This window comes from Caretta caretta, chromosome 2 (genome assembly GCF_965140235.1).
Source record: "Caretta caretta isolate rCarCar2 chromosome 2, rCarCar1.hap1, whole genome shotgun sequence".
Taxonomy (NCBI): Eukaryota; Metazoa; Chordata; order Testudines; family Cheloniidae; genus Caretta; species Caretta caretta.
In genome coordinates, this window is record NC_134207.1 from 27,870,464 (window position 1) to 27,884,448 (window position 13,985).

Consider the following 13,985-nt stretch of genomic DNA (forward strand, 5'->3'; position numbering starts at 1 on the left):
TGATGAGTAAGAGCAAAATAAAGATACAGATGTTTTGCACATCTAATGACCAAATGGTTGAGGCTATATAAACACCTTAGTTACTTAAAAACTACCTAGGAATACATTTTATATTGGAAAACCCCAGAAGGCCTTTAATACATTTTGTATACTAAATATACACAGAGGCTTGTAGCTGCTATGGAAGTTAGATCTTGAAGGATTGAGAGTACCCAAAAGAGTGAAGAATGCACTTAAAACTGTTCTAAGTAGTAATCATTTGTAAGGAACACTGGAGAAACAAGATGGGCGAGGTAATATCTTTTATTGGGCCAACTTCTGTTGGTGAGATAGACAGACAAACTTTCATGCTTACACAGAGCTCTGAAACTTGTCTTGTTTGCCAACCACAGTTGGTCCAATAAAATATATTACTTCACACACCTTGTTTCTCCAGTGTTTCATACACCTGGTTACAATCTAGAACAGTTTTAAGTGCATTCTCTACTCTTTCGTTTGGGTAGCCTCAATCCTTCAAGATCTAAGATGACTTAAGTTGTCTCTCTAATATCCTGGGACCAACACTGCTACAACAACACCGTATGTAAGGAATACTGACATTTAACAAAATCAAACTTCCTCTTATCAGGTTCTTTTATATTTTCTGGCTGTTTTTAACAATAATGGAAAAGAAGCACACATTTAATTCTACTGAAGAGATGAACTGAATCCCTATGGTGATTTTGGTCATAGCCTGTTAGCATGGCCAGTTATTTAAGACTGAACTCTACTGATAATTGTTGACGTTCATGAATGGATTAAACTATTAACTAAAAAGAGTTTGGATTTTTAGATGCTTTAGATGAGTGATCCTTACTAATGGGATTTATTTCAGTTTAATCCATAACAGGCTCAGATCCTCAAAGGTATTTAGGCCTGTAATTTCCATTGAAATCTGTGGCTGAGGTGGGAATGGGACCTGGACTCCTGAGTTCAAGTCCACTGCTCTAGTCACTAAACTATTTTTCCATCCTAAGGAGGGCCTGCTACAGAAGGAGAATGCTGAATGTGAGTCATCCCTCTGTGTATCTGCCTGGGAGCCATAGGTTTGAGGATGTTTTTTTAATCCCAGCCCTGCTCACTCTGCACTCCTGCTTGTGGGAAGAGTAAAGTTGGACTCCATAGCTCTATTAGAACTGCAGCTTTTTAGTGTTGCTTTGTCCTCTTCCTTGTGATTTTTGTGCTGGCAGGGAACGCATGGGTTAGAAAGTAAAACACAGAGGGTGTGAGGGGAATGGGAATGAACTGTTGGAGTAAGTACCTGAAGCTAGCCATCACCTTGAAATTTCAGAGAAATATGGATGGAGTATGTTTTCTTTCGCTCCCCCTCCCCCCTTCTCTCTCTCTCTCCCCTTTATTCCATTCTCCCTGGAAAAGGAAAGAGAGCAAGAGGAAAATATATATATACACAGAGAGAGAGAGAATTTGCTGTCCTTACATAGAGATATGATATGTAACTGAGAAATCTGAAAGTCAAGCCAAGACTTGAGTAGAATACACGAATCCAAACGCTTTGGCAAATGGGATAGGCTTCATCCAAATTCGGCTGGCTGAAAGCTGAGGCAGTTTTAGTTTATATCATTACTACTTTCCTTCAAGTGCTTCTGCTAGCCTTGCTACATGGAAGTTAGTTTCCTTGTTCCTTTACCTGATGACCCTAGTGGAGGCTTTAAATAGGTTTTCTGCGCTTGAAAAATGACTTTTGGGTGTAATAACATTAAGATGACCTTATGTTACCTTTCACGTATACCCTCTGCTAATGGAATCCATTATTTTAAATTGTGGTAGGGTACTCAGTGAAATGCCGGTCCAACAATCGGTAATCAGTTACATTCCAGTGTTTTAAAGATTTTTTTCCCCTCTGTTGCAACTAGTAAGCACAAGATATATTATAAATTCTTAATTCTCTTTTATCCTTGCGTTGCAGAGAAGGAGGTTAGCATGGGATACTGAACTTGCTATGTAGGGCATTCATCAGGATTAGGAAAAGTTACAAAAATATATTCATTTACAGCTACTCTGTTGGGTAAAATACTGATATGATTAATATGTTTTTCCAATGTACATTCCAATGTAATTAGCAACAAGCATCAGTTGGGCTTATTGTCATTCCTGCTTCCTAACTGATGTCCAAAGGGCGCCTGCCCTGCAAAGATGGACTTGTTGTCTGTAGGCTCTCTAGATGGACTCATAAGAATAATGGATGAATTTACTCATAAAAGCCACTTAAGGTAAAGTATTTTGGCTGGTTGTTCAGTGCAAGAGCAAAATAAACAAACACTGAATGAAAAAACAGATCTCCTTGCAACCGAGTTAATCACACACAGAGTGGCTGTTATTTTCTGTTTTCCTTAATTCCTTCAATGCCCCTTTACATTAAAGGCAGAGATGTTTCACTGAACATCAGCGAAACTTTGAACATTTGAAATAACGTGATGGATGAGGACCAAATGAGCCAAATCCTGTGGAGTAGCTGCAGTTCCCACAGACTTCAGCGGATCAGGCCCAGCATGTTTTGCCTCCATTTTTTGCTATCCTGTTTTTAGCAACAGGAACCAATGACCCTCTGCAGTAGTCAGTCCCCCAAAACTGCTCCCTCCCAAAGAACTCCTCAGAGCCAAACTCTTAGCTTGAAATTGGGACTCTGAAGCCCCATAGTAATGTTAAATCCTGGTTATACCATGGTGCCTTTCGATCTCGTGGTTATCTATTTAAATAACTTTGCCAGACACACACAGATTTCATTTCAGCTTATCAGAAAAAAGTTTTAACCAGCTCATTGAAATCATGTTTCTTTAAAACAAGAATCAGAGGCTGAAAAGCATCTTTATACCATGATTTAGCAACTTATTGACTCACTATATGTATTTTGTGCTGATGGCATACAAGGCATAGCATCTTATACTCCAAGCTAAATGGCTAAAAGGCATTTATATTATATGCATTTTAAAATGTTTACATGTCGTGCTCTTTGTATGTCTGAGTCTTTCCGTATGGTGTGATTCTGAATGAGCAGTGATCACATGCTTGCTCTGTGGCACAGCTGTTGAAGAGGGGAAGAAAAATATAATTACACCATTTGCCTAATGCATTACAACTGAATCCCAGAGAAAAGCAGTAATTCACTTAACAGTTGGGGGAATGAAAATCTGAGCCTGCACGGAGTGTGTCGAAACGTTCTACGCCCTTGTTAAAGCCCTTCTCACACAGAAAAATCCAAGGCATGCCACTGCCGCATGGAAGCTTCCACGACATCTCTGCTTATTTGGAATGGTATACCAAGGGTGAACTGGGTGAAGGGTGGGTGGGTGTAAAAGGTAATTGGTTGCTGAATATTGTGTAATTGTTATAATTCAGGAAAAGAAGTAAAGCTGTGGTGAGATTTTTGTCATGAGAGACTTTTTCCCCTTCCCTCCTCGGTTCCTTTTTTGGCCATCAAACCAGTTGTACAGGAGCAGCAAATCTCTCTATGATGTCACAAGGCAGGTGTGGTGCACTCATGGGAAGGGCAGGACTGCCTGCTATGAGAACAGAGATTTTAATAACATAAGCCTGGAAGCCTTGCTTCCTTCCTTCCTGCAATCCATGTGCTCATAGATCATGAGAACAGTTAAGTAGACCTACCTTTTTTTTTTTTAAATTAGTGATGTCATGATTTTGGGTGTAGTAAGTTTCTTTCTTTGCCACATGCCATTTTTCTACAGTAATTTTTCCATCCTTATTTTACTGAGTTAGAGCTCTTAATAGGAAAAGAACAGAAGATTTCCTTGGAGAATGTCTGCACTGAGTAATCTTTGAGAAAATTGCCTTTCAGTTCAGAGAGCAACCCCCATATTTCTAAAAAGGAGTCTCAGTGGATACTGGATGCTGTTGTAAGAATGCTCTTTATATGAAGGAGTGGATGTAATCAGGCACAGTCAACTGAATTCGGTTTTCAAATTTCATTTTTGTGCGTTCAGATTCATAAAACTGTGGTACTCCTTGTGCTGTAATACTGACTTCCACTCCAAATTCTTTGTCATATTGGCAGATCAAGACTTGGTGCCTGATCCTGTATTCCACACTCAGCTAAAACACTCACAAAAGTCTCCTATTGAGGGATATCTATATTAGCTTGATTTTAAAGAGGAAGATGGGGTAGTACTTTAGAGCTGACAAAGTGGGTATTCACCCATGAAAGCTTATGCTCCAATATGTCTTTTAGTCTATAAGGTGCCACAGGACTCTTTGCCACTTTTACTTTAGAGCAGTGAAGGATGGATGGTACAGTGGTAATAACCTGGTACTTTAGAGAGCTGGGTTCATGTCCCTACTCTGCCACAGACATCCTGTGTGTTGTTGCGTGAATCACTTAGCCTCTTTGCATCTCAATTCTCCATCTGTAGAATGGAAATAATAGTACTTCCCTACCTAAAATGGATGTTGTGAGTTAAAGATTGTGATGTGCACAAATGCAACAATAATGGTGGCCATATAAGTACAGAAGATACATAGGAATTAGCCAAGAGATATCCAGGTCCAGCTCTATGAAACTGGGTAAGTCTCTTTCACGTATGCGTGCCTCCATTTCCACAACTGAAAAATGGGCACAATATTTATTCAACTTCATAAAGCACGTTGAGATCTTCAGATGTAAAGTGCTGCAGAAGTGAAGGGTTTTATTACTATTTTATGACATAGTTGTTACAAATGAGGCATTGGTGATGTAGATCTTATTAAAATTTATCCTTAAATTTTTGTATGATTCCTTTTTTTCCCATTTGGTTTTTGAATAATTCTTCAGTACAGCTAAAATTATCTCATTCTTTTTTCATAGGTTACTTTAGGTGGAACCTTTATCGGCATTGGACGGAAAACTCCAGATTGCCAAGGCAACACCAAGTACTTCCGCTGCAAATTCTGCAACTTCACCTACATGGGCAACTCATCAAATGAACTAGAGCAACACTTCTTACAGACTCACCCAAACAAAATGAAAGCCGTCCTTCCCTCCTCTGAATCTGGGAAACCTTCAGAGAAAAACTCCAATAAATCCAGTCCTACTCTTCGATCATGTGATTCTGGAGACTTGGGGAAGTGGCAGGACAAAATCACCGTAAAAGCAGGAGACAACACACCAGTTGGATACTCGGTGCCTATCAAACCCATAGATTCTTCTCGACAAAAGGATACAGATGCCACCAGTTACTACTGGTGTAAATTTTGCAGTTTCAGCTGTGAATCATTCAGCTCTCTCAAACTATTAGAACATTACAGCAAACAGCATGGGGGAAATCAATCAGGAAGCCTTCATCCAGATCTAAATGATAAACTTTCTAGGGGATCTGTCATTAATCAGAATGACCTAGCCAAAAATGCAGATGGGGAGCTAGTAACAAAGACAGAAAAGGGCTCTAGTGTGGCAAAAAAGAAAGACTTCTCTAGCAAAGGAGCAGAGGATAACGTTGTGACAAGCTACAACTGTCAGTTCTGTGACTTTAGGTACTCAAAGAGCCATGGCCCAGAAGTAATAGTGGTGGGCCCACTTCTCCGCCATTATCAGCAGCTACACAACATTCACAAATGTACCATTAAACACTGTCAGTTCTGTCCTCGGGGCCTCTGCAGCCCAGAAAAGCACCTTGGAGATATTACTTATCCGTTTGCTTGCAGAAAAAGTAATTGTTCCCACTGTGCTCTCTTGCTCTTGCACTTGTCTCCTGGGGTGACAGGAAGCTCTAGAGTCAAACACCAGTGCGATCAATGCTCATTCTCCACTCCTGATGTAGATATTCTCCTGCTTCATTATGAGAACGCACATGAAGCCCAGACATCTGATGTCAAACAAGAAGCAAATACCCTTCAAGGGATGGATGGGCCACTGACTCTCAAAGAGAACAAAGAACACTCATGTACCAAATGTGACTTTATTACCCAGGTGGAAGAAGAGATTTCTCGACACTACAGGTACAGTGAATTTTAAAATTACATATAGTAACACACAAAACAAACAAACCCTGAACACTTCTATGAAATGTCAGGGATCCTAGTATACTGAAGAAACTCGAAATTAGATCAAAGTGGGAATACATATAGGTGTATCTCTGTATCTGTTTACATAGTGCCAAATCCAACTCACATTTACTTTGGTCAAACTCCAGGTGAGTCAATGGAGTTATTCTAGATTTAAACCAGTGCACCTAAGAGCAAAATTTGGACTTGTGTGAATGCTGTGGTTCCTGCATATTTGAGATTTGCTGTGCTGTTTTCCATCTGAAATACTTCTAGCTACCTTCTGCCAGAAAGCTGATATCTTCATTTATGAAGGGAATCCAAATGTTTTTCTTCCCAAGACTGTCTATAGGTCTATTTCTTTCATGCTTTATAGTACAGTACTCTTATTAACTACCTTATTGTAATATTTTCCATCACAATTCCAACAATGCAGTGATTAAGGACATTCTGCTGTTGTTTAGTATTCCTTTTAGGGCTGTTGATCAATCACAGTTAACTCACACAATTAACTCAAAATAATTAATCGTGATTAACCACTTTGTTAATAGAATACCAATTGAAATTTATTAAACATTTTTGGATTTTTTTCTTCATTTTCAAATATATCTATTTCAGTTACAACACAAAATACAAAGTATATAGTGCTCACTTTATATTATTTTTTATTACAAATACTTGCACTGTAAAAATGATAAACAAAAGAAATAGTATTTTTCAATTCACCTCAAACAAGTACTGTAGTGCAATCTCTTTATCATGAAAGTGCAGCTTACAAATGTGGGGGTTTTTGTTACATATCTGCGCTCAAACAAAACAATATAAAACTTTAGAGCCTACAAATCCACTCAGTCCTACTTTTTGTTCAGCCAATTGCTAAGAGATACAATTTTTTTTTACATTTACTGGAGATAATGCTGCCCACTTCTTAATTACAATGTCACCTGAAAGTGAGAACAGGCGTTTGCATGGCACTGTTATAGCTGGCATTGCAAGATATTTGTATGCCAGATGTGCTAAAGATTCATATGCCTGTTCATGCCTTGGCCATCATTCCAGAGGACATGCTTCCATGCTGATGACTCTCGTTAAAAAATAATGCGTTAATTAAATTAATGACTGAACTCCTTGGGGGAGAATTTTATGTCTCCTGCTCTATTTTACTCGCATTCTGCCATATATTTCATGTTATAGCAGTCTCGGATGATGACCCAGCACATGCTCGTTTTAAGAACACTTTCACTGCAAATTTGACAAAATGCAAAGAAGATACCAATGTGAAATTTGTAAAGATAGCTACAGCACTTGACCCAAAATTTAAGAATCTGAAGTGTCTTCCAAAATCTGAGAGGGATGAGGTGTGGAGCATGCTTTCAGAAGTCTTAAAAGAGCAACACTCTAATGCAGAAACTACAGAACCCAAACCACCAAAAAAAGAAAATCAATCTTCTGCTGGTGGCATCTGATTCAGAAGATGAAACTGAACATGCATTGGTCCGCACTGCTTTGGATTGTTATCGAGCAGAACCCGTCATCAGCATGGCTGCATGTCTCCTGGAATGGTGGTTGAAGCATGAAGGGACATATGAATCTTTAGCGCATCTGGCACATAATATCTTGCAATGCTGGCTGCAAAAGTGCCATGTGAACGATTGTTCTCACTTTCAGGTGACATTGTAAACAAGAAGCGGGCAGCATTATCTCCTGAAAATGTAAACAAATGTTTGTCTGAGCGATTGGCTGAACAAGAAGTAGGACTGAGTGGACTTGTAGACTGAGCGATTGGCTGAAGAAGGACTTGTGGGCTCTAAAGTTTTACATTGTTTTATTTTTGAATGCAGGTTTTTATTATACATAATTCTTCATTTGTAAGTTCAACTTTCATGATAAAGAGATTGCACTACAATACTTGTAGTGGGTGAATTGAAAAATACTATTTTGTTTTTTACAGTGCAAATATTTGTAATAAAAAATAAATATAAACTGAGCACTGTACACTTCGTATTCTGTGTTGCAGTTGAAATCAATATATTTGAAAATGTAGAAAACATCCAAAAATATTTAAATAAATTGTACTCTATTATTCTTTAACCGTGTGATTAATCATGCAATTAATTTTTTAATTGCGATTACTTTTTTTTAATCGCTTGACAGCCCTAATTCCTTTCAAATTGGGAGCAGGCACGCTTTCATCTGTTGATGCCATCCCACAAGATACTTTTCCAGATGATTATTTTTATGTTGTTGGTCTAAAGTGTCACTTTATTTATTTTTAAGTGTTAGCATCGCTATATGAAGATAGAAAGAGCCAGTCTCCCAATTCATGTCCTTATGGCTGTCAATTCCCTGAAAAACCTTTTGCGGTAGATCCTCAGCTGTTGGAAATTGACTTCAGTGAAGCTATGCCAGTTTATATCATCTGAGAATTTGGCTCTCTGATTTTAAAAGAACAGTTTGTTATACATTTTGGAAAAACTGGGTTAAAGATTAAGTAAAGAATCTTAAATACATTAAACATTTATGACCAAAGAGTCAGTGACAACCACAGAAAATCCGGACTTCCATCACCATTAAAGGATTTTTGCATAGAAGCCATTTATAGTGATGACAAAAGAAGATCCAGTCTCAGACCTCTCTTAAATATATGAGAGCCTGTGATGCATTTACTAGATTCCAAAACATTGAGAAAGTAACGAAGGCAGACTATAGTATAGTGCTTTAATAGAGCTTAAAACAGGGGCATCTAAACATTGCCCACAGAGGGCCACATTGGCAATATGTTGGGTGCCCATAAAAAAATGGAGCAGATTGCTCGTCTTTAATTTGGGGCTGTAGCCTCCAGAGACTACAGGTCCCAGCATGCAGTGCCCGATTTTTGATTTAAGTGGGCCACAGGGATGTTGTGGGGATTAACTGGTTAATGTTTGTAAACTGCTTTGAAGATGAAGAGTAGTATCTAAGTACTAGATATTATTATCCGGTCAGCTTTGGGCCATGTTGTATAACTCCATGGGCAGCACTTTGCTGCTGGGGCATGGCATGATTTTTTTTTTTAAGCTGTTAAAGATTTTATTTTTAGGTATTTCATGGGCTGACATGGCTTCTCTACTGGAAAAAAATTGTTTTGCTGCAGCTGGTAATTTAATTTTTTAAGAAGTACGTTCAATTAAAATGCCTATTCCTGAGAAAAAGGGAGGGAGAGAGGACAAAATTTTCAAAACTGAGTGCCTTAAATTAGGCACCTAAATCAGTGGCCTAATTTTAAAAAAATGCTCAACACCCAGCAGCTCCTACCAATGTCAGTGGGAACTGATATGTACTCTGTATTTTTGAAAATCAGGAGATTTTAAAGGTCTAAATATGGACTTGGGTACCTAAAATTAGGCTCCTTTATTTGAAAAGCTTGTGAAGAATTCTCTAAACCTTTAGCACACCACACCCTCATGTACTTTGTAGATGTCATATAACTAGAATCACAACTCCCTTCCCTCAACATCTCCCAATTTCTGACACGTCTCACTTTAAAAATGTGTACTGTTCTCATTTTTCATGTCCCTTCTCCTATAAAATCACACATCTGTAGTTTAATTCTGGGGAAAAGAGTATAACAACTATTTAGAATCTATTAAAAAAAACTAAAATGACTTTTCCATAGATAGTAATTTTATTTAAATACACATTATCTTTTGATCCCATAGGATAGAAGCATGGGGCTATTCCATTTGGAAAGGGAGGAGTTTTTTACTATATAGTGGTATACAACTTCCATGTCTACCTTCAATGAGGAGTCCTTGTGGCACCTTAGAGACTAACACACTTATTTGAGCATAAGCTTTCATGGGCTAAAACCCACTTCATCAGATGATAGTCTCTAAGGTGCCACAAGGACTCCTCGTTGTTTTTGCTGATACCGACTAACACGGCTACAACTCTGAATCCTATATAGTTGGTCCTGGATGTACAGGTGAAAAGATACAAGAATAATTCCAAGAAAAAAAGATCAACTTCTGAAACATATTTGTATCTGTGAATTAGGTGGCACACATAAGGTATAGCTAGCCTGCAATTAGACACCCTCCCCCCTTGTAGGGCACAGAGCCCAGGGTCCAGCCCAAGCCCACATGTCTACGGCTCAATGAAACAGCCCCGGAGCCCAAGCCCTGTAAGGCAAGCTAGCTGGCACAGGCCAGCTGTGGGTTTTTAATTGCGGTCTAGACATCCCCATAGAGCACATGGTGGTGTGATGTAAAGATTTTAATCAATGGGCTGATGTTCTTTGTGACTTCCTCATACATGAACAAGACTTTAGACCTAGAAAGTATTTATGCCACACAGCCATGTATTCCATACATATATATAAAGAGAGAGAGAGAGATACAGATACAGATATATAAGAACATAAGAATGGCCCTACTGGGTCAGACCAAAGGTCCATCTAGCCCAGTATCCTGTCTTCTGACAGGGGCCAGTGCCAGGTGCCCCAGATGGAATGAACAGAACTGGTAATCATCAAGTGATCCACCTCATCTCCCATTCCTGCCCATCCTAGCTAATAGTCATTGATGGACCTATCCTCTGTGAATTGATCTAGTTCTTTTTTGAACCCTGTTATGGTCTTGGCCTTCACAACATCCTCTGGCAGGGAGTTCCACAGGTTGACTGTACGTTGTGTAAAGAAATACTTCCTTTTATTTGTTTTAACCTGCTGCCTATTAATTTCATTTGGTGACCCCTAGTTCTTGCGTTATGAGAAGGAGTAAATAACACTTCCTTATCTACTTTCTCCACATCAGTCATGATTTTATAGACCTCAATCATATCTCCCCTTAGCCATCTCTTTTCCAAGCTGAAAAGTCCCAGTCTTATTAATCTCTCCTCATACGGAAATATAATTATTATTATATAATAAAATAATGTGATAGTTACTCTCAGTTCCACCACTGTGAGGAAAAATACAGCAAAACTTGCTGCTGGCAATTTATATACTAAGAAGCTGAATGTATCCCAACTATAAATATATAATTATGCATTGTATGGGCAGAAATGGGGTTTTTCAATTCCCATATTTAATTTTACCATTGGCAAATACTGAATGCCGTGGATCTGCTTGGAACCTGCCTGAATGGTTGAGTCCATGAACTCCCTTGTGTGTGCATCTTCAATGACTTTCAAGAATCACAGGTATATACTGTGCATCCTGTTTTTTTTTTTCTGCATCTTTCTGGCTGTACATCTGGAATATCATTTTTGTCTGTTTGCTTAAATATTATTTTTGTGTCATTGTCCTCCAGTATTATCCATCTGCAGTGCAGACCTTGGCAGCCCTTCATTACTGACAACATTAGAATTTGAAAGAATAATTAGCTTTTCATGTTGTCTCCCTACAGAAATATATACTTAAATTTCACACCACTCAGTTTTTCCTTCACATGTAATTTGTAGGCTGTTCAGTTGAATTCAAAGTTAATGAATCACATTGTACGTCAGTGTAGTTGTGTTTAAACCTGCCTAAAATGTGCTTACTTAAATAGATCTCCAAATGGCTAATTGTCCTACATTTTCTATTGTTTGCTGTGTTCGTGCCGTGTTGGTCCCAGGATATTAGAGGGGAAAAGATGGGTGAGGTAATCTTTTATTGGACCAACTTCTGTTGGTGAAAGAGCTGTGTAGTTTGAAAACCTGTCTCTTTAATTAACAGAAGTTGGTCAAATAAAAGATATTACCTCACCGACCTTCTCTCGCTACACTTGGTACTAATTTAACTATTACTCACACCCCATTGTACCCCTGAAGAATCAGGAGATATTCTTTACATTTCATTGAGAGCTTCAGTTATGCAGTGTACTCTAAAGGTGTGTTTTACTGTAATGGATTAAACAATTTCTGCATGGATAATATGTACTCAGATATGAGGATTTTGGGATCTTTGGATGAAAAGTTGTTTACTGTAGAAATGAGAGTAGGTAAGGAAGTTATATTTTTTCCCACCACATTTTTTTTTTCGTAATTTTTGCATGTTTTTTGTTGAAAGATCAAATATCTGAAACCAAAATTATTTTGCTTTTTGGCAACTTAATAACCTTCAGAGTTCAGTTGCCAAAAGGTGGGGGGAAAAACCATTTTTCTGTTTTGACCATAGAAGGAAGAGTGGTACTTGCTTTTTCACCAACACCATTTTCTTCTACTCCTCGCTTTTCTTTGGAAGTCTCTCATCCTAATACTGTTCAACCCTGACGCTGTGTGCTGTATCTTATCTCATAAGATCACAGCCTGAGATGGTACAACCACCATCCAGTTGGTAATGATCACTTTTGAAACACTAAATCAATTTATTATATTGCGTGCTATGCAAACTGCTTTTCTTTTAAACTTTCTTGATTAGCTTTTTGGGGCTCACTTCACAGACTACTATGGAATTTGTCCCATTATGAACAAATAGTAGATTTCAGTTCTGATTTAAAAATGAACAAACAAGTCAGCCCTTCAAGTTGTTTCCTGGACTGGTGCCAAGCTAGGAAGAAAAATCAGATGTGCTCATGTAGCTTTTTTGTGTTGGGCCAAATTTGTACTCTGATCCGTAATGATTAAATTATTCACATGTATGCAGCTTTCAACAGTTACTCAATTTTCGGTTGGTGGGTATAGAAAATTTAGTTTAAGATCTGTGGCCAAATCCTGGTTTGTCCAGTATATCTACTACTATTGTACAAGTCTGAGGTATTGAGCTATCCAGTTGGGATCAGAAGTGTTCTTTTATGTAGATTAGAAAAGGGTATGTTCTAAAAGAGCCTATCTTTTTATTCTACCTTTTATTCTATCTTTTTATTGTCCAAAAAGGCCCTAATTTTTCCCACTCCCACTGGGTGGTATTTGTATAAAAAGATACACAGGCAAATTAAGAAATCCTCATGTAATTTTCTGTGGGTGGAAAAACCCCACCCTTTCTAAAGAATTAAAAATGTACAAGCTTTCAGAGTAATAAAAGTGCATTTAAACAGGCCCGTGCCTTAGTTATAATATATAGTTAAAATCCCTGTCTGGCTGCTGCTATACTGTACATTTATTTGTTTCATTCGTATCATAATGGTGGTATATACAATCTGGATCAAAAATATTTAGCATGCACCTAATAAAGCCAAGTTAGACAGAAAAAGATCAGCTGCCTGAAGGTGTGATATCTGTAGAAAGGAGCCAAGTTAGAAAAGGGGGTTAGCCATTCAAATGGCCAAGTTAAACAAAAGACACTTAGTGCTAAATTGCCTCCCAAAGGATTGATAAACTTTCAGGCAGGAGTAAATTGGGGTTGGGCCATTAATCCCAAATGGTATCTTATTTAACTTGGCTTTTTAGATAACTAACCCGTGTCGAACTTGGCCTTCTCTGAAGATAAAAGAAAAGGAGTACTTGTGGCACCTTAGAGACTAACCAATTTATTTGAGCATGAGCTTTCGTGAGCTACAGCTCACTTCATCAGCTGTAGCTCACGAAAGCTCATGCTCAAATAAATTGGTTAGTCTCTAAGGTGCCACAAGTACTCCTTTTCTTTTTGCGAATACAGACTAACACGGCTGTTCCTCTGAAACTTCTCTGAAGATATTCCACCTTTATATGACTAGTCTCCCCCCCCCCCCAATTGGCTTTTTTTGTATCTGTTAAATGGTTTTGATCAGATAGCACTCTCTTTTGGGTTCAGAAACAGAATTAAGCTTGGTTCAGAAAAGAATTAAGTTAGTAGCACACAGAGATGGGCTGATTTCAATAAAAAGCTAGTTTAGAATGAGACAATACAGCCAGACCAGGATTTTAACCCACTGTTTTCTGGCCCACAACAAGACTCCATTGGCACTAGGCTATATACAGAATAATTTACTGAATTTTTTGGAGGCTGAGGAAGCCCATCTAGTTATCTAAACTGAATATAATAATACTGCAAGTGAAACAGAGAAAATGATATT

At 38.2% G+C, this 13,985-nt stretch overlaps 1 protein-coding gene across 7 annotated transcripts in view; it reads left to right on the forward strand.

Moving 5' to 3' along the window:
- The window catches only part of TRPS1 (transcriptional repressor GATA binding 1), a 251,949-nt gene that overhangs the window by 56,235 nt on the left and 181,729 nt on the right, over positions 1-13,985 (forward strand). For all 7 annotated transcript variants that reach the window (XM_075124967.1, XM_048841520.2, XM_048841521.2 and 4 more), the window contains one exon: positions 4,856-5,985. In XM_075124967.1, the coding sequence (XP_074981068.1) occupies positions 4,856-5,985 (1,130 nt within the window). The remainder of the gene's footprint in view (positions 1-4,855; positions 5,986-13,985) is intronic.